This window comes from Halichondria panicea, chromosome 3 (genome assembly GCF_963675165.1).
Source record: "Halichondria panicea chromosome 3, odHalPani1.1, whole genome shotgun sequence".
In the NCBI taxonomy this organism is placed as follows: domain Eukaryota; kingdom Metazoa; phylum Porifera; class Demospongiae; order Suberitida; family Halichondriidae; genus Halichondria; species Halichondria panicea.
Window position 1 is genome coordinate 7208595 of NC_087379.1, and position 20148 is coordinate 7228742.

The 20148-nt window shown below is 44.9% G+C and overlaps 3 protein-coding genes across 3 annotated transcripts in view; 1 reads left to right on the forward strand and 2 right to left on the reverse strand.

Annotated features, from left to right (window-relative positions):
• LOC135334010 (intermembrane lipid transfer protein VPS13D-like) overlaps positions 1 to 11452 on the reverse strand; it is a 56004-nt gene extending 44552 nt beyond the window's left edge. Inside the window, exons 1-20 of the mRNA XM_064529045.1 lie at positions 11210 to 11452; positions 10892 to 10969; positions 10239 to 10516; positions 10020 to 10130; positions 9707 to 9820; positions 8865 to 9458; positions 8157 to 8621; positions 7865 to 7998; positions 7460 to 7646; positions 7118 to 7210; positions 6948 to 7050; positions 6624 to 6885; positions 6482 to 6572; positions 6047 to 6419; positions 5481 to 5987; positions 4935 to 5071; positions 2871 to 4724; positions 2120 to 2724; positions 1886 to 1930; positions 1463 to 1643 (exon numbers count right to left, since the gene is read on the reverse strand). Coding sequence (XP_064385115.1) covers positions 1463 to 1643; positions 1886 to 1930; positions 2120 to 2724; positions 2871 to 4724; positions 4935 to 5071; positions 5481 to 5987; positions 6047 to 6419; positions 6482 to 6572; positions 6624 to 6885; positions 6948 to 7050; positions 7118 to 7210; positions 7460 to 7646; positions 7865 to 7998; positions 8157 to 8621; positions 8865 to 9458; positions 9707 to 9820; positions 10020 to 10130; positions 10239 to 10516; positions 10892 to 10969; positions 11210 to 11306 — 6309 coding nt within the window. The 5' untranslated portion in view covers positions 11307 to 11452. The remainder of the gene's footprint in view (positions 1 to 1462; positions 1644 to 1885; positions 1931 to 2119; positions 2725 to 2870; positions 4725 to 4934; positions 5072 to 5480; positions 5988 to 6046; positions 6420 to 6481; positions 6573 to 6623; positions 6886 to 6947; positions 7051 to 7117; positions 7211 to 7459; positions 7647 to 7864; positions 7999 to 8156; positions 8622 to 8864; positions 9459 to 9706; positions 9821 to 10019; positions 10131 to 10238; positions 10517 to 10891; positions 10970 to 11209) is intronic.
• LOC135334016 (threonylcarbamoyladenosine tRNA methylthiotransferase-like) overlaps positions 1 to 20148 on the forward strand; it is an 86916-nt gene that overhangs the window by 52182 nt on the left and 14586 nt on the right. The window lies entirely within an intron of this gene.
• LOC135334011 (rootletin-like) lies at positions 11484 to 19970 on the reverse strand. Its single transcript, XM_064529046.1, has 16 exons — positions 19763 to 19970; positions 19195 to 19428; positions 18937 to 19095; positions 18599 to 18804; positions 18272 to 18547; positions 18062 to 18203; positions 17819 to 18001; positions 17559 to 17756; positions 17411 to 17509; positions 17211 to 17341; positions 16907 to 16975; positions 16732 to 16854; positions 15131 to 16457; positions 12411 to 15016; positions 12144 to 12261; positions 11484 to 11999 (listed from the first exon to the last, which is right to left on the reverse strand). The coding sequence occupies exons 1-16, from the start codon at positions 19847 to 19849 to the stop codon at positions 11658 to 11660; spliced, it is 6300 nt and encodes a 2099-aa protein (XP_064385116.1). The 5' UTR covers positions 19850 to 19970; the 3' UTR covers positions 11484 to 11657.

A 20148-nucleotide genomic window follows, 5' to 3' on the forward strand; every position in this document is an offset into this window, starting at 1 on the left:
CACATTAAAGGGTTGAGTGAGAGGAAAGCACAAGCAGGATGTACCTATATGTACTACCCTACTAATTATTAACTACTGTAAACTATACTTACGCACTAAGGGTTGAGCAAGATAGAAGAACAGGATGTACCTACGGACCTAATACTATATTACATCATACAATCCCAGACCACCACACTCTACGCACACACATAAAAGGGTTGAACTGAGACACAGAAACTCAGTACCACAAAAGATTTCTTCATCTCGTCCTGAAACCAAAAACTCATGCTCCTACTATCATGAAGTTCTTCAACACTCAAACTATTGCTGTCACGGTTTTCCTCTTGATGTACTGTGCAGCAGGTAAGTCATTGTATGATTGCTTGTTACTGATTAGAGAGTCCTCCATTGCCTCAGGTGTTCTCTCCGGAGGGGTGACGTACACAAGGTGGGGCCACACTGCTTGTCCAATTGTGACAGATGAGGATGGTGCCAGCGTCACTGAGATCACTGAGATATACACTGGGAGAATGGCTGGAGGGTACTATACTACACATGGAGGTGGAGCCAACTATCTCTGTCTTCCAAATGACCCAGACTACATCCCCGCCGGCACACAGCGCTCAAGATACGAGTCCAAGATCTATGGCACAGAATATCAATTTCCAGTTGCTGGTAGTGCTGGTCACAATGTACCATGTGCTGTTTGCCATGCTACGACAAGGACAGCTAAATGATGATTCCTGCCAAGACCAGCTGCCCTCCAAACTGGACTAGAGAGTACTACGGCTATCTACAGAGTGAAAATAATGGAGGCGACCGTCATTGTACTGAGTTTGTTTGTGTGGACAAAGATCAAGTCTCTCTTCCTGAAACACATACGAGAATCAATGGAACCCTATTGTATCATGTGAAAGCCGCATGCTCTGGGATAGAGTGCCTTCCATACGAAGCAGACCAAGTACTGACATGTACTGTGTGCACCAACTAAACATCCAACAAGTATGAAAACACAGCAAGACTTACAAATAGAATTGTAAAGATGTATGTGCACTGTGTATATGTAGATAGGAAGGTTATACACTATACAGTACTTGTGCAGGATAGAATATTATAATGCTAAAAGTATCATTACGTATCAACATTTTTCATTTTATTCACAGCAGTCAAACAATGGCAGTGCGTATTAAAATATATTATTATACGTACAGTCATTAAGACCAGTACACTCCTATACAGTAATAATTATCGTATATAGCGGGTAGTTTTCGAGGGGTAAAAAATTCGTTTAACTCGAAAACGGTGATTTTCGTGAGTAATTTCGTTTGACTAATTCTGCACTGCATTGCATGCGTTCCGATAAGCCACGCCTACGTTTTTGTGGAGGTTAGCTTGCCCACGAAAATAACGATTATTTTACCCCACATACATAATTATAGCTCTAGGCCATATGTAGCTAGCTTATAGTATAAAGACTTACCAAGTTCCCCTGAGCCATGGCTTTCATCCGCTGGAAGGCATCGATGAGTTGTGGGAAATGGGAGAGGAAAGAGACCACCTCCTTCAGGAAACGGTTGGTGTGTAGATAGCGTACTGATGACATCACCACCTTGATGATGATGTCATAGGGCCTCTCCATGAACGGGTCAGGACGGCCATACCTGCAGTCGTAGAAAAGGGTTGTGTATTGTCAAAATAATTATGGTGCTAGCTGTTATTAGAGTTAAACTTCAGAATAGGGAAGCACGTAAGATGGATGAAAGATGAGAATGACAATTACAAACTGTTGGACTGAAAGATGCTGTTACATGTACATAATTATACGTAGTTTTAACCACTGAAATAATTATCTATTCACAAATCTTCAATTGAAAAATTTAGGCACATAATTAATTCAACTTACTTGAATATCTCGAAGGTTAAAGCTTTTTCTCCAGTTGTTGTGAACCTGCAGTACACACACACACAGCAAATGAACACAAATACTGTTACTAAATGTATAACACAGCTAGATCTTCACAACACGTACACGTACACACACACGCAGCACACACTGCACACACACCACACGCAGCACACGCAGCACACACTGCACACACACCACACACACTGCACACGCAGCACACACAGGACACACCTCTCCTTGTAGTATGCTCCCGTCTCAGTGAGGTCCACCACAGAGGCCTCTCCCAGCATACCCTTGATCTCAGTGTTCCCTCGACTCAGCTTCAGCTGTGCAGTCACATGACTCACGTTCCCACGGGCCAGGGGGTGCTCCAGCTTGTTAAATGTGACTGTAAGAGACTTAACACTCAACTCAACCCCCACACACATCTTGCCGTCTACCCCCCAGACAGATTTCCCGTCCTCATCTCCCTCGAGGGGGTCTATCAGAGGAGGCGATAAGCTATTCTCCGGTGACGGCTGATTAGGTACAGCTGTCTCATCATGTGACGGGAGGTCTTGCCAGGCACTTCTGTACAGGCTAATGGACGGGTCAGAACCGAGCGATGTGAACTCCATAGCATCTTCGAGGAGGGAACGATCGACACTCGGGATATGAGTGGACCCAGTCATTACGTGTTCGCTAGGGACGGTCATCGGAGGAGGTTCGGGGGTGGCTGATCTCGAGGGGGGCGGGGTGGGAATGCCGATACCGAGGTAGTCGAAGAGCACCACCCACGTCTGTAGGTTGATGATCACGTACACAGAGCTGAAGTCCACTGATGCATGAAGCGATTCCTGTACGTATGAGGAGAAATACTGACATCACTGAAAATGGCGTTAAACAATCATGCATGTACAATGTACATTACACAAGAAACAACAACAAATTATTAGTATCGCACAAAATTTATTATACGTAACTACGGATACATAGAGCTCACGGATTTATAAGTGGTATTGAAGTATGGACACTTCTTGTCAATGAACTGCGCACTGATGGTCAGTAGATCATCCCCTACTTCACTCTCCTCCCCCAGCGTGGACCCTCCCTCGCTACCCCCCGGCGTGGAGCCCCCCACATCAGCAGCTGTCTCGTCCAGGCCCTCCTCAGAACGGGGATTAAAGCTCCGCAGGGGGGAGGGTACCGGCCGTGTGGGGGGTCTAGGTGTGGACATGAGCTGTGATAGGGGGAAAAAATGTCTCGATAAAGACGGTAAACTGCCCGTGACTGAGAGAGAGCCGAGGCTTTTGGAGGGGGTGGGTACGGGAGACATCATGGGGAGGGGCTTGAATGATGACGCCAAGATGTAGCGGTACTCAGAGTGCTCCGGTTGAAGCAGGTCCTCAATTACTATGCTTTTCAGTAGCAGATTGAAACTCATCACATATGGTTCACGTTTGTTGCATTGAACGGAGAAACCATCAAATGAAATGTACACCAAATTCTTCTCTTTGCCTTCCAGAGTGTGCTTAAGCTCTAGAGATAGTTTAGGTAGTGAGAAAGAAGCGTACACACTGGGTAAAGGATCTCCATTCGCTGTCGGCATACTGCCCGCTGTGTTCTCAGAATTATCCGTCTCCTCCGATAACGTTTTAGTTTGTGGGGGGGATGGGTTTGGTTTATATCGAATGCCGTGTTTAATCGTGTACTGTATTTGATCGAAAACGTCCTTTGGTAGTTTCACAAGAAGAGGATCGCAAATTTTCCCCGTTATCACCAGATCTGACCCCTCCCCTTGTTCGCTCGTACTAGTGTCCAGCTGTTCCAGCCGTCTATCCACTTGTAGTATTGCACTCGTTTCTCGTAGAACCTTGAAACATTTGACTGAGCCGGGGGAGAGAATTCCCTCACTGCCGAAGGAGAGTAGCTGATGGCGACTGATTTCGTCTCTGGTGGCATGGAGGGACACACGCGACACCGAGATAGTGAGTCGATCTACCACCGCGGAGGGGGAGGCAGTAGACGACGACACGGCGACTCTGCTCGGAACGATAAACTCATTGCTAACTGTGATCTCACCGAGATGGGCAACCAAACAATTTTCTTTCTTTAGAGAACTGGGAATAACAATCACTGGTGACTGGACGGAAAAATCGAAATATATCCTGTCTTTTGATTCGTTAATTGAAATATCTTCTCCATCGAAATCCTCAGTATCAGAAAAGTCTTCTGAAATGAAGCTGTGATGTTCGTGACTCTTACTCCGCCCGAAAGATGAGTGTATTTTGGACAACCCCACCATCAGTTTACTATCCTTGCTCACGAAGCCCTTGGCCACACCCACTGCCGCCGTTTTAAACGAGTTGCTCACAACCGTAGAGTAGGCTTTGAAGGCCGAAACAAAAAGTTCCATTTCGTAGACAAAATTTACTGAGTGTGTGTATTGTATGGTGGGTATGAAAGCACCGAGATGGATATCAAATTGCCGACTCAGCTGTATAGAGTTCATAGGTCGCAGAGAGCGACCAATTGAAAACGACAGATTGTTTTTCGCTAGGTCCTCTGTTGTGGGTGTGGTTTCCTGTGTTAAGCCACTCCCAGTGCCCATTAATAAAATATTTGAATATTTCTTTCCCACGGACGTTAGATCAGTGATTCGTATGCCCTCCAGTTTTCCTTGTATTAGAACGTCCGTACTGACAGTACCCTCTACGGCAAGTCCGTACAACATGATCTCTGACACAAGTAGTGTCGACAGCTGCTGCTGGTTTTTAGACGCCATTCTCCTCAGAAATCGAATTCCCAATCGCTCGAATTTGATATTGAGTTCCGTGTGTAGGGGTTTACTGGGAGCCTGGAATGGGAATAGGATATGTTATACATGGGAATAGAAACACGGGAATGGGTATGGGATATGTCAGCAGGAAAATGGAACTGGTTAACATGGGAATGGAACAAGTAGCATGGGAATAGAAATTAGTATATGGCCATGCATACTGTAGTTTGGAATCTTCACTAGGTACGTATAAGTTATGAGGCTCAACCAATGCAGACGCACCATTACCTGTTCTGTACTAAGATGCTGATCTTCTCTGTCAGGGTGCTCCTCCTCCTCTCTCCTCTTGCCCCCGCCACTCCACACTTCCTCGGGAAGAGCCCTCTGGAAGAAACTGATGAGTTCCAGCACTACCTCCTGATTGGCTGCATGAGAGAGAGGCAGTGACAATTAAGTTACATAATTCATTCTGCGCAAGGCTAGTCAAAAATGGAACATTTGGGCCCGAAATGAATCACTGATCTAAACACACAATATTTTAGCACTACCAAACAGCTACTAAATGCATTTTTTCAAGACCATCAAAGTTGCTTCGAAAATAGGCCTGATTCTGAAAAAACACCCACTTATAGCCCACGCTTTTTTCAAGAAAACAGAAGATTTGGGCACGAAAGCAATCGCTGATCTAAGCACACCATATTGTAGCACTACCAAATAGCTACTAAATGCATCTTTTATTTTTGAAGTTGGACATTCCTAACTCAAGTTATGGACCATCAAAGTTTGTTTTGTACTTAGTGTATAATATAATTTTAGCTGGAGAGATCAACTCACCAATAGCGTCCACTGCAGTGCACTGTAGACTGACTCTGTGTATGTTGGGCTCGTCTGTCACAGGACTGGGAGTCTCGTCATCCCAGTCCCGAGTGGCGGGGTGCTGGGGGGAATCCGGTGTCAGCAGGCTGTACGAGAGGACCAATAGAGCGTGATCATTCTCCTCCAAACTGGTGCTGAATAACTCAATAGGGAGACCGTCGTTTGAGAAGACAGAATAGTCCAGTTCTTGCTGATCTTCTGACGTGTCATCTGCAGGGTGTATGTGTGGGGAGAGTAGACTGGTTGTAGTATCTTTGGCTGGTTGGGTGGAGTCTAAAGATGTAGTTGGTAAGTCGAATAGCTTGCTTCCACTGGAGCAGATGACCAACTCATTGCCTGCACCAAACGAAGGGATGGGGTCAACTAGAAACAGGTCCTCCACTTGAACTTGCAGACCAATGTCATACGGGCGTTTGACAAAGCCAAACTTAATGCCAGGTACCCTTAGCTCAGTGATAAGCCGTCCTGTGGAAACGAGTAGTCATGACAACACGATCACACTACACTTATAAGTATAATTATACCTCGACTGCAGATACTGAGTAGCACTTCATTAATGGCCAACTGGGCACAAAACTGTCTCTCTCGGCATATCAAATTCTTTCTTTGTTTCCTCTCTTTGGCTCCACCCACTTCTGTCGTGTCTGCCACCCCCTCTCTGTCAAGATCCTCAACAAAACTCAATTCCTCTCTAGATTCTTGAAAAGGGTCAATTGCTGAATGGTACAATGATGCTTGGATGGTGGGTATGCCCGGCATGTCCTCGGGGAGATAAGCTGATTGGTAGATAGAGTCTGAGAGGGGGGCATCGTCCACAGGAGGTATGGGCGTAGTAGTCTCATTAGCGTCGTCTTCTGTAGCACTCATGGCACTGAGACAAGAGATTACGGTCTGTACCTAATTATAGGAATTAAAAAGAGGGTAATAATTGCTGGGAGTAATATTCAAATACTTCCCACCTTCTCCTCATCCATGTTGAACTTGAGGGAGGGCAGACTGGCAGCGAGACTAGTGATGGGCGCTAGACTCCCGGGAACTGGGTGTACAGCTCTGTGAGGGGGCAGGGCATCTATCGGCATTTGTTAACAGTAATAAGCTTACCTCTGTATCTGGAACAATAGCGTGAACTTGTCGAGGAGGTGCATTGAACTGTGACCTGTTCGTATGGCTTCTTTCCACTTTCCGCCGGCCTTGCCCACGAGCACTTGAAGATCAGATAATCGCAATAGGTAGCGCTCATACGGGTCAGTCTGCCTCCGTCTGACATCTGATTGGTTCATCTGAGGGAGTGGGTGTGGCTCACTGTCGGTAAATTCTTCCTCACTGGGTGGAGAAGAGGGCGGAGTTTGGAACAAGTCATCATCTGTAAGGACGAATATTTAAATCAATAAATTAATATTGAAATGCGTTTGTTTTTTTACTCACCGTCTTCGTCGTCGTCTCCACTAAAGTGAGGCTCCACCCCCAACTCATCAGACGACCAATCAGATACATTTCCCAGCGTCACATGACCAAGATCAAGCACAACCTAAAACAAAATAATACACGTATTTCAACACAATTCTTCAAAACCACTGTTGTTATGACTATCCCACCAGAGAAGAGTCCGGGTTGTTGAAGTCCTCAGGCAGAATAATACGAGGGGCAGAGATGTCCATCTTGATAGTCACTACACTGCGCCCACTCGTCTATGAAGAAGGGAGGGCAACATACACAAATAAAAAATAAACTAAGACGTTAGCACGAAAGTGTACATCTCACAGCATTACAATGACAACAAGCTACATAGATCTGTGAAGATGAGTGGAGGGGCCAATAAAACAGACACAAAACAAAGTACGAGAGAGTACATTAATTTTTGCTAACATTAAATTGATTATAACTGCAAATTCATTGGCTGCTACATGACATTGACGGTATATGCCACGCCCCCTCACCGTGGCGTCTCCCTCGAGAATGTCCTCTAGTTTATTCCTGAGTCCGGCCGTCGTCTGGTCTTGTATCTGCTGACTCAGCATGACCACTGTGCCACGCCCTCCATGGGGGGTGGTCAGGAAGTGCTTGAGGCGACTAATCGTGGCAGGGTTGTACACTATGTCCAGCGGTTTGGACTGTACATGAACTCTGCACATAACACGAGATTTAGTACCTCAAGTCTACCACACTCACATGAAATTAAATTTTGGACCAGAAAGCAATCGCTGATATAAGCACACTATAAATGTAGCACTATCAAACAGCTACTAAATGCATATTTTAGTTTTGAAATTGGACATTCCTAACAGAAGTTATGGCCTCTCAAAGTACATAGGTTTAGTCACAACAAGCAAATGCACACTCACTGGTAGTGTTTGGCGTGGTTGAGTTCCTCGGCAACCAGTTTGAGCTCAAACAGGGCGGAGGAGGTGGGTGTGGCATCCAGGGGGTCCAGTACTGTATACTGTCGCTGTAGTAATGGTGTCCTATCACCACTCACCTAGAGAGGCAACAAACAACAAGAAGATGAGAGGTTACAATTAATAGTCTATTCAGCAAAACGATGTCTCTGTAATAAGGACAATACTCACTGCTAACACACACCACACACACACACCCACGCATACTCACACACACCCACACCACACCCACACACACCTCGCCTCCCTTTGGGTTCACAAGTACAGGGAACAGAGACTCCGGGTCAGTGTGGTCTTGCACTGATAGACTACCCAGGGAGAGGTCCAGCATGGCGTAGCGTAGCCGAGGCCTCAAGTCAACAGAGCAGCAGAGTGAAGAGAAACCGAGCTCCAGTAGCGGCTCCGGACCAAAGAAAGAGATGGTGGGCGGAGTGGGCGTTGTGAGTAGTTTTAGTGATCCTCCGGAGAGTGTGAATGAGAGAGTAAGGAAAATTCGATCTCGCACAAAAACTGTGTCTTCAGTTTCGTAGCCTAGTTCGTTCATCAGTTCATCTTCTTCTGATAGGCTGATGGTGTCGGTGTCGTCGTTGCCTCCCTCCTCTGTGTCCGAGGGTGGTGGGTGTGGCTGTTGACCCCACCCCGGAAACCACCTCTGGAGAATGCCCTGATTGGACGCTTCTGCCGCCAGCTTCATCTTGACAGCCTGCAGGGGGAGTATGAGATGGCATAATTAAAATAAAGTGTATACACGATATAAGGTAGGTGGTATATAGCAACAAGACAAAGAATGTTAAAATCTGGTGAGAAGTGAACATACTGAGGTGTTCGGTTGTCTACACTTCTACTTTTTAAGCACATCAACCTGACTACAAAACTAAAACAGTGGCAACATGCACACGCACGCACACACACACATGCATGTTTCCAATGTGTAACCGTTACACACCTGCACAAGACCTTGCTGCTTCTTGACCCTAGCCATTGCAACCTTCCTCAGTACTGCAAGGTGTTCATAGCTAAGCTCCGCCTCTATTGACTTCATCTCCTCCTTTGTCTCCTCCGACAAGACCTCCTGCGTCAAATGCTGCACGTAAGCAGACACATACACGACATTCTGACGGGCCCTCTCTAGAGCAAAATCTTTAGATTGAGTTTTGTTCCTTTGTCGAATCCTCTCAAGGGCAGTCTCTATAGCAAACCACCACCACTCTCGAGCATTTCCTGCCACGCCCACTAACGGACGTCGGCGTTGAAACCTCCGCGCACGAACTCTTAATCCAAAAGCCTCAGAAACTCGAACCAATGCTTCGTATTGTGTGTCTGACAACTGTACTGGGATCTCGTCCAGTTTAATGTCTAGATGTACCCGTGGGCCATCGCTGATTTTGAGTGGTGTTTTAGAGCAGTTTCTTGTGAGTTTTGCTTGCCCGCTCACGGGTTTAACGAGGCATTGACAGGTGGGCGTGACTCCGAGGAGGGTGCTGGCCGTCATAGGATCTTGCTGAGTTAGCACTGAGCCATGTTTCACCAGCATGGAGTCCTGTGTGTGTGTGAGAGGGGGACCTGTCTTAGCTTAAAGCAATCATGATGCTAATGTACAAGCAAGGGCTTCTCTTTACAAGCTTGTAACATGCATGGTACATCTACATTACTTTGAATAGACATAAGCTTGTATTGATAACAAGGGTCCAGACAAACAATTTTCCACAGAACATACATACACCCACCCACACTCACCACCTACACACACACACTCCTCACCACCCACACACACACACACACACTCACCACCAAGGCCTGTCCCTCCAGCTCTCCAAACAGCTCAGAATCAGAGTAGACGGTGAAGTCCTTCAGGTCCACTAGTTTAAACGCCTTCTCCTCTCCAGACACAAACCGAGGCTCCTGCACACACACACACACAATGTTATCAGTCTCCTATAGAACACTATCAGTACAGCAACCACAACTACAAAATAATGACACTCCACAATCCCCTGGTACTTACTCTTTTACAGAAAGGATTGCTCAAAACACAAAAAGTTCACAACATTGCACATCAAAAAAATACAGTCTGTGCATACATGCACACATTCATTCATACCCAGTCCTCATCAGTTGACTGTGCTGAGATGTTGTTGAGTAGAACCCCCACAGTGAATGGCCCCCCAGGGAGAGGCTCCTCATAGCGGATGTGAACGTCATTCACTATTATCTAGGAAAAGAATAAATTAATTATAGTACTTAACAGATAGAGTTACAATAATTATACAACTAGCTATAGTTGTTTGTGTAACTAGGAACCACCACCTTAACAACACACCTGCAGGTTAGCGATGACGTTGGAGGGCAATGAGACAGAGAGTGGGGACAAAAACCACCAACTCCCCTTGTTCGTTTGTTGCTCTGTTTTCCATTCTTTCTCTAGTTTAGCTAGTAGTGCTTGTTTGACTGTCTCCTTTCGAGCAGCTTCCTCCTCTTCATTGTATGCCCCCGGCTGTGTTGGCCCAGCAACTATGTACAGCTGGTCAATCTGTACAACCCACGGCTGACTCTTGATGAAACTCACTGGGATCTGCAGCTTCAGTTTGCCAATGTAGCCTGTACACGATAATACTGTGATGAATATCAGCATTGAAAATAAACAATAGTTCTGTAATTTGCAATTCAACACAGTGATCCTATTGATCTCACCACTACACTATACAGATCCATTATCCAGCCCTTGAGGCCAACCACCATCAATGCACCACTGAACAATTGGGAACCTACCAAGAACAGTAAGGATAGTAGCTAGGGGACCAACTATGGATTATAGCCCATGGTCCAAAGGTGAAAAATGCCAAATTATGGCCCCAACCAAATTTTGGACTTTTAAACACATCATTTGAAAGGTCCATTCTGTTAAAAGATGTTCAACAACCTCCCCCCTCCTCCACACACAGTGTGTGGTAGAGGACTACACACTGTACTCACCTGACTTGATGTCCACTGGTAGCTTTAGTTTCTTGAGAGCGTCTTTCTTTAGTGGCAGCTTCTCCAGCTCCACCGCTCCTGTGATGTCATACAGCATCATCACAACAGTTCAGAATGGCCCCAGTGTAGTAGTAGTGTACCCTTACCAGTACACACACACACACTCATACACATCATCTTCGCACCATAAAATTTAACAATGGTCGGGGTAATTAATAATAATGGATTTATAACTAGTGTAACCTCGTCGACCATTTATTGTACTATGTGGGGGGTCGTCCATGGTAACTCAGGACGTCTCACCCGTCTCAACCACACCTTTGAGCAGTCCGATGGAGAGCTGATCCGTGACCACGTTACCCACGTACTCTGCAACATACGTGTTGAGAAACCATGCTGCTAGTCTCTCCAACATGATTCCACTCTATAGCTACTTGATAATGGACCCGCAGTGACCTTCTACTAGCACTGCCTTGTGTTCATGGCGACTGTAGAGACCTCCTCGATCGGCAATGGACACGCTGTGTCTTTGTATGGATAAGAAACGCTGACCTAGCATTTAAAGGCTGGTTCAATGATATTCATGAGCCAATCTTCATTCCTTCTTATGTAAACAAACACCAATCTAACAATAATTATTGATAAGTGTTTAATCTTGTCACCTATGGTCTACCTTGGGCTAAAAAACTGAACTAAACAGATATAATCTACTACTAACCTAATCATCTACCCTATTGCCAAATATCTCTTTATATCGAATGTTTCTTTACTTTCTAGGAGTACTGGTTAGGAGCACGGCTGGCTCTGCCGCGGAGATCCTCGAGGGGCTGGGCGTGTAGCTGTAGGCATAGCTGTATCTGCTGGGGCTCTGACTGGCCGACGAGGTTGGAGACGGTGACCAACGATGGCTACTCACTGAGGGGTTGAGTTTGATCGACTCTCTCTCGCTGGCGGGGGGGATATGAGCGATACCGGTGGCTAGTGCGGTGATAGACTCTTGAACAGTGGAGCGGAGATCGTAGATTGTCTTGTCATGTTCTTGGGCCTTTTCGAGGAACGCAACTTTCTTCTTCCTTGTGCTACTCAGCTTGCTCTCGAGCTGGCCAACCTGGGAATGATAATGAATTTATTATTATCTCCATAAGGACACACAGGAGTTCACTCCTGGTACACACTGTACATAATTATGTAGATCTACGTGCTAATAAAGCTTTTGTATAGTTACTGTATAGGACTAGTTATAGGTACATACCTTAGATTCCAGTTTTTTGATGGTCTTCTGGTGACCGTCCTCCCTCCCACTCCATTTAGACTCGTGTATCCTCATCTTCCCCTGGCTCTCGTTCACCTGACTGGCCATCACCTGCAATCTGCAATAGAAAAGCCAAAAAGATTGTCATTTTCATAATTCTCAAAATCAAATTAATCAAATTATTTTATAAAAAAGCTTTTAGTGTCATAACAACAAAATAGCGAATGCAAATTTGGTTGAAAGCATTTTTCTAAATAGTACACTCACTTCTGTTGGTGTTCTCTCCCCCTGGTGGCCATGCTCTTCTCCATCTCTCTCATTGTCCTCATCAATTCAACGTTCTGTCGAGAGCTATCAACGAGGCTGTGATTCACCTCTAACTTCTGTCTCTTCTGGTCGGTGATAATGGCGTCCAATCGAGTATTCTGCATGGCTGTGTCTTGGTACTCACTCTGCAACTTCCTGTGCTCGTCCCTTAACTCGTGTAGACTGCTCTTCATGTGCGCTAGCTCGGCTTCAAGACTTCCGCACAACTCGTTTGCAATCAGCTTCTCATTTTTAGCGGTGTACAGGTCACTCTCCAGTTGACGTAGGTGGGCACTCATGTCCAAGTTCTCGCGTACAAGGTTTGAAAGACGACATTCGATCATCTGCTTGCTACCTTCTTCCTCCTGTAGTTTCATCACAGTGAACTGCAGTTGTGTGGACAGCTCAACCTTGCTAACTTCCTGGTCAGACAGTGATAGATTCAATTCTTGAACTTTCTCCCGTAATTGAAGACGCTCTGTTTCAGTCTGCAACTGGTCTTCTGTTAGCAATCGGAAATCTTGATCGAGAGTATCCTTCCCTTTCTTAACTAAATCAAGGGCATCTTGTATATTGGAAATCTTCCTTTCAAGCATTTTCTTGTCGCTTTGAGCTTGAACGAGCTTAGACTCAAGCTGTTTGATATTTTCCAGCAACAGTTTTTCACTCTCTTGTGACAACTGGTACGATGACCCTAAACTTTTATTTGCTTCTTTCAGTGATTCCAGCTGCTCTTCAGTCTGCAATTGTAGATGCTGACTCGTCACTAATTTCTGCTGCAATCGTAACATCTCAACGTCTTTCTTGATGTGAGCACTTTCAATATGAGATAGTTTTGTTTTCACTTTCACAATTTCTTCCTCCAGCTCCTTTCTCTGTAGCTCAAGTTGTTTCGTCTTTGTCTCGAACTTATTGCGATCCAGCTCCAAGCTGACTTGAGTGCTAGCGAATTCTTTCAGCTTGCTTTCGCTTTCCTTCTTTACTGCCCGATCCGTTTTCAACTGTTTTTTCAATTCGACAACCACTTGTTGTAGGTCTTTCTTGTCCTTCTCGTGCTCAGTTATTGAGGTGGCCTGCATTTTGGAGGACATTTCCGCCTGGTCCCTTTGCTTTGAGACAGAATCGAAACTGGTTTGCAATGAAATAAGTGAGGAACGAAGGGTCTTCAATCTAGCCTCTAGCGATATTTTCTCTTCCTCTAGTCGAGCAACAACTTTATTTAACTTTGCTGCACTGGCAAGAGCTTCGTGTTTTGTCCTCTCTGCCACCATCACCTTCTTCTGAAGCTCGAGTATAGCGTCACGAATCATGGTGGGGTCAATTTTTGTAGAGGATAGTTTTGAGGGTACTGCAGAATGGTCGTCTTCGTCAAAGCTGTCCCCAAGAGATTGAAGAGGGCTAGAAATACTATCACCAAACCCACTCTCAGGCCGTGAAGTTGCCAGTGAGAAGCTGACTGTAGTAGTTGGAGCAGAAGGACTAAATACGTCTGAGTTATCGGAAGGTTTGACACCAAGTGTGCCCTCCAGCACTCCCAGTATTTGTGCATGCCTTTGCTGTATATCTTGGAGCTGTGAGTCGCTCTGTTCCAGCTGTGATGATAGGGTGGAGGCTTGCTCGCTAATGGAGGTCAGTTTGGTATCTTTGTCTAGGCCATTTGCTTGCGAGGTTTCCAAAGCCGTCAGGAGGGACGATAGCTCGTCTTCAAGGTTGTCTTTGAGGGATTTCAAGTTGGAGATAGTTAGTTCATTTTCAGAGATTTTGGCTTCATCTCGTTTGCCTTGCATTTTCGTCTCATCTTTCACCTTTGAGAAATCACATAACAGTTTATATTTTTCCTTCTCCAAGTTGGTTGCTCGTTGCCTGATACTAGTGACCTCATCCTCTTTGAGCTGACATTTCTCTGTACTTATTTTGTACTTGTTTTCGAGTTCGGATAATTTACCGGTGAGAGCATCCTTTGCTTTCGTTAGCTCATCCATTTTGTCCCGAGCATTCTTCAAGTCAATGTTCAATCTTGTGTTGTCTTTCTCAGAGGAAGTGAGAGATGACTGCAATAATACATGTTCAGACACAAGCTTGGAATGTGCCTGTTCAATGCAAGACAATGTTTGATGAGTTGACGTAGCGTCTTTGCTAGCTGCGGCTAGATCGTCATCAGTTCTCGACAGTTGGTCTTGAAGATTCCGAGCAGTTTCATTAAGTCCGGATAGCTCTATATTCATTGATTGAAGTCTTCTTTCCAGTGAGTGACATTGAGTTGCCAGCTGCTCCTTTTCTTCGAATGTTGCATCTAATTGCCTCTGAGTGTCCAAACCTTGTCGCTCTAGAGCTGCGTTTTGATTTTCCAGACCCTTGATTGTCATTTGAGCATCATCATTTGAAGCTTCAAGCTTAGTGAGTGTACGAGATACAATATCTAGTTCGGACTTGAGCGATTCGATTTGTTCGTTTGCTTTCTTCGTAACTTCGTCAAGTTTGTTCTGAAGGTCCCACAATCGTTTCTCAGAGGCTACCAATTCCGTCTCCAGCCTATTAGCGTTGAGACTAGACACATCTAGCTGAGCCTGCAGTGAGAGAACAAGGGAGTATGAAATTCTGCAACTAAACAATTATTAGAAAATGACAATGCAAACAAAAACGCGATTATGATAATAATTAAATAAAACCCAAGAACGTACTCTTTGTTCTTTTGCCATATTGTTAGATTGGCGTTGCTGTTGAACCATTTCATCAGATTTATCATCGAGCATCTTTTGTAGTTTAGTAACACGATCGTTATTCAACTCCCTCTCCTTGTCAGAGCGAGATGCGGCCGTTTCTTTGTCCTTTTGGTATCGTACCATCTCGGCATCATGGACCTTTGCGAATACGACCAGCTCCTCCCTCATCTGTCCCACTAGTTCGTCGTGTTGCTGTACTAGAGAGGACACCTCATCTGCATGCGTCTGTTTGAGAGTGGAGATCTCCCTTTGGCTGGCATCAGTCTGAGTCTGCAGTGCACTCTGTAAAGTGGCGCCCTGGGTTTTAGACAACATTTTCTCGTGCTGTACTTCAATATTTGTCTGCTTAATTAGCATACTGATTTCCTCGTCTTTATCTTGAGCGAGTTCGTCTTTTTGAACTTGAAGATCATGCTTCTCTTGTTGAAGTAGAAACTTCTCTTCTTCCAGTGATCGAACGGATATTTCGGAATTTTCAAGCTTCTTTTCAAGATCGTTTACTTTGCTCTCCAGCCTGTCTTTAATAATATGCAGGGAGGCGATCCTTTCCTTGGACATTTGGAAATTTTCCTGCAGTTTGACCACCTGTGCACTCAGTTCCACCTTCCCAGTTATAAGGTCACCCTTCTCTTTAGCCATGACGGCTATCCTGTTGTGGAGTTTGCCACGTTGGATTTGAACCTCGGCTAGGGCTTGCTTGCACTTGCCCACTGAGTCGTTGAGGACGGCTACCTCGTGCTTCAGTTGATCTCTCTCCTGTTGCACACTCATTCTCGAGGATTCCGTCTCTCCCAAACTCTTATCCAGATCATCGACTTGTTCTGATAGATAACTGTGCTCGTCTTTCAATTTTTCAAGTTCGTCTTCGTTTGACATTTTCATTTTCTCCAAATAAACGTTCTCTTCGTCGAGCTTCACTCGTTTGTCGGTGACCTTTTGTAAAGATTTGACCAGTTGTCGTTTCTCCTGCTCCAGCTCTTTGTTTACGGCTTGAACTTCATACAGAGTACCGACGCTTGTTGCCTCCGATTCCTGCGAGTGTTTGAGTTCCCTCTGCAACGTTGATTTCTCCATTTTGAGAGTATCGATGGAGAGAACTTGTTCGGCCATTTCTTTTTCTTGTCCTAACTTTATAGCCTCCAGTTGAGCAATCCTATCTCGAAGTTGTTCAGCTTCTTTCTCGACATTCTTTAGTTGGAGTTCAAGCATTCGTGTACCGTTTTGTTTGTTTGTCAAATCAATTTGCACCAACTGCAACTCTTGCTTGGCTTGTTCCACCTCAAATCTGCAAACAAAATAGTCATGCACAGTTTAATTTTTAGGGCTAAGTTTTCAGAAACACATAATATTTTTTTGGTTATGGCAATTGATAAAGTTCTTCCCAAGCCATTATTATCACACAGAGGACAGTGGATGTATGCTACATGCTATTGTTTACTGCTATACTATTTGTATGAAGCTATACAAACAATGCACTCAGTCATGTAAGTATGTACAGTGTGAGGAAACTTGCTATTAATAGATGCATGTACACTACAGCCAGGGAGGACTTCACTGACCTTAGGCGTCTGTTGGCCTCCTCCAGAGAAGAGGTGTTGGTCCCAGTCTTGTCCTTGTCGTGTACGAGGGCATCGACTCGGGCAGAACTTTGTTCAAACTGTCGCTCCAGCCCCTTCCTCTGACTGTCAAGATAAGAACACAGTCAAATACGAAATCATTACATTTAAGTAGTACCTAATGGCTTGCTCCAACTGAGTCTCCAACTCCAACTTGTTCTTGTTCAGCTCAGCTAATAGCTCATTACTGCAACACAACCAAATAACTCACATTATCTTGATATATAGACAGTACCATATACACAACCTTATCACACAGACACTGTCAGTATCATAGCTATGTTCATATAATGGTAGCTATGTAGATGTATGCTTGAATCAGAATGTGTATTATTATTATGGGCACTATTATAGCTCTGCATGCATGTGAATCAGGGCCACAGCACAATAATAATTAATAATTAACATGTTCAGCCACTCACCAAGTGTCCAGTTCTCTCCTGGTCACCTTGCCAGTGGAGGAGTGAGCTCCAATCTCTTCCTCCAGTTCACTCATTCTCTTGGCCTGCTCATCCACCGTTAGCTGCACTGTAGCCAGCTCAGACTTCAACAACTGCGAATGAGATAAACGTGCTTAGTAGTACAATACCACCACCAGTAATTTAACCATGTGTGTGCGTACCTGTATAGTGTTGTCTCTGGAGGTCACCTCGTGTCTGACCACACCCACTCCCCACTCCCTCACTCGGTCCACGTCATATGGAGTGTCAAACAACTTCACCTGCAAAGGACATGCAATCACGTATGACTCTGTCTTAACACACTCTCACCTCTGGTACCATAGCTGGGTCCTGTTGTCTCCCCTTCCCACTGATAACACGACCTGGTTTGCTGTGAGAGGGTGGGCCAGACAACAGTTGAACCATTTCAGTAATTCCTGACTTGAGAACTTTGACCTCCCTCTCCAGCGAGGAGTTGCTGAGCTGGGCATCGTGCAGCATGTGGTCGAGATGAGCTCTCTTTGTTGCCTGAAAGTACATACAGTGTTAGAACGTTTTTACATGAAAGCTTTTGCAGTAGCCATGCTCACCAAGTCAGTGTTAGATGCTTCCAGGGACCCAATAGCTTTGATCTGCTGGAGACAGGAGCTCTGTGTGTCTGTGAGGGAAGTGTTTGCTTTCTGAACCTTCTTCTTAAGCTCTGCACGCGTCAACTCATGCTTAGCACTCAGTACTTCATAGTCTATCTTCAGCTCAGCTAGCTCATTGGCCAACTGTAAGAGAAGTTATAGCAATAGTATATTAATTATGCTAACTAAAGTTGTATTACTCACCTCACAGCACTTCTGCTGTTTAGCTTCCAGAGAAGCAGCCAGTCTGTCATTGTCTTGGGAGAGCTTGCCTGTCTCCTCTTGAATGAAGGCCTTTAACTGATTACAACCCAGTGCCAGTTCCCTCTGAGTGATACTTAAATCTCTGTGAAAACAGGACAACATTAGTCGTGCATACTGATTGGCATTTTCCTTTGTATATAATCATAATACCTTTTCACTGAAGTTCCAAGAGCAGAGATTGTCTTCTTGAGTTGAGAAGCTTCCCTTCTAGCCAGGACCAAACTTAGTTGATGAGAGGTTAGGGATGAGAGATTCTCCCTCTTCAAGCTACTCTTCCATTGTTCCTCACGCCCCTTCAATCGTTCCTGACTCTCTCTCCAACCAACAGTCAGCTGCTCCACATCCTCCGATAGTCGGGAGTTTGTGTCCTGAGATTCCTCCAGCTGCTGTCGGAGAGTCTGATTGCTGACTGCCAATTTCGCCACCCTACAATAATAGTGATACATTACTACAAGTTTATCGTTATACCAATTCTACTTTTTTTGCTGTTCCTCCAATTTATCCGCAGTTTTCTTCAACTCTTTGCGATGGTTCTCGGCGCAGATCTGACTGTCATTGCGTATCCGAACTAGCTCATCTTCAAGACTCCTCCCACTATGTTCTAGCTCTGTGGGACCAACCTTCTGGGGAAGAGACTCCAATTCAATCGTCAGCTCATTGCATTGAAACTCATACTCTTCAACCTGCAACAGAGGAAACCTTCACTTAGTACTGCACTCCAATTTTAGCATGGGGTTTCTATTTGAGAGATTGAATGCTCAGCAATATTGAAATATACGGCTGTAGCTAGTAGAGATAGATTTTACTGTTCTCACCTGGCTCTGTAGCGTCTGTATAATGGCCTCCTGTTCCTGCTTTCCGTCTTGGTAGGCCCTCAAATGCAATGAATAGTTAGCGTCTTTCTCTTCCAACGTCTTCCGCAGATTTGCATTGTGGGCCTTCAGTTCACCCACCTCCTGCTCCAATGGTTCAATCTGATCGAAGAGAAGGGAGGCAGTTAGCTTGGTTAATGGAGGAACAATTTTTATATTAGGGGTAAAATAGCAATTTCTAGTCGTTCTCATGACACCCACATTATTTTTAGTTCCCAACTCTTTGTTCTCTGTCTTTGCACGTTGCAGTTCTTTCTGCAGGAGAACATTCTCTCTAACTAGTGAGTTATCTTCTCTCCTCACTGACGACAGTGTTTCCTTGACAATCTCTCGTATCCTCATGGGAATGTAGGTGGCACCGGTGCCAGTGGGGTCCTTGCTCATCACAGAGATGGCTTGATCTCTACTCACTCTTTCACACGTCTCCTCCAGTTTCTGCATGATGAAATATTTTAAATCTAGCTATATTAAACTGCTCGAATATACATGAAAGAAGCAAAATATTTTCTAATGAGACTTACACAGTTTTCACTTGCTGTCGCTAATAACTGCTAAGGTGACACTTTTGACAAGTGAAATGAAAATTGATAAGTAAGTACTTTACCTTGTTAGTACTAATTAGAAGGAATACAATCACTATAGCAACGATGAAAGAGTGAGAGTTTGTTTTATTAAAAGGACCTTCAACTCCAAACAAACTTGTACTAAAATGTAACCCACACTTTATTGCTGATATCTTCTCAAAATTAGCGACAAAAAACCTCCTCACCTCAATTAGCCTCTCTACTTGAGGATCTGTACATCCATGATGCAGAATGTTTGTTGCTGACATTGTTTTCCTTCTACTACTGAGCATGAGATCTTCAAGGAGCTTGATTATGAAGAGAGCAGCTGCCCTGAGGAAAAGGGGAGGGGCTACTGCTATGGTGTAGTGAGCATGCAGTACAGTAGCTTTTCTTCTCTTGGCACCTTCTCTCAGTTTGTACACTCCTTCTTGACTGAAAAATCTCTCGCCAGCACACTAAGCATTCTGCAGGGTGTGCTAGGGGGTGGTGGCTGTTGTAGGACGCATGCGCAATTAGCAGTTCCCTAATCCGATTAGTCGAGGGCGGCCTGTATTAGAGACAATAGTGTTCCCAGCCGATTAACTTCTAA

Bases quoted from the DNA above. Each gene is read 5' to 3' on its own strand.
- LOC135334011 (XM_064529046.1), bottom strand. From the start codon at position 19,849: ATGCTCAGTAGTAGAAGGAAAACAATGTCAGCAACAAACATTCTGCAT. The intron at 17,757-17,818 runs GTGAGCATGGCT...ATGTACTTTCAG, and splicing joins AAGCATCTAACACTGACTTG to GCAACAAAGAGAGCTCATCT. The intron at 15,017-15,130 runs GTACGTTCTTGG...CTCTCACTGCAG, and splicing joins ATATGGCAAAAGAACAAAGA to GCTCAGCTAGATGTGTCTAG.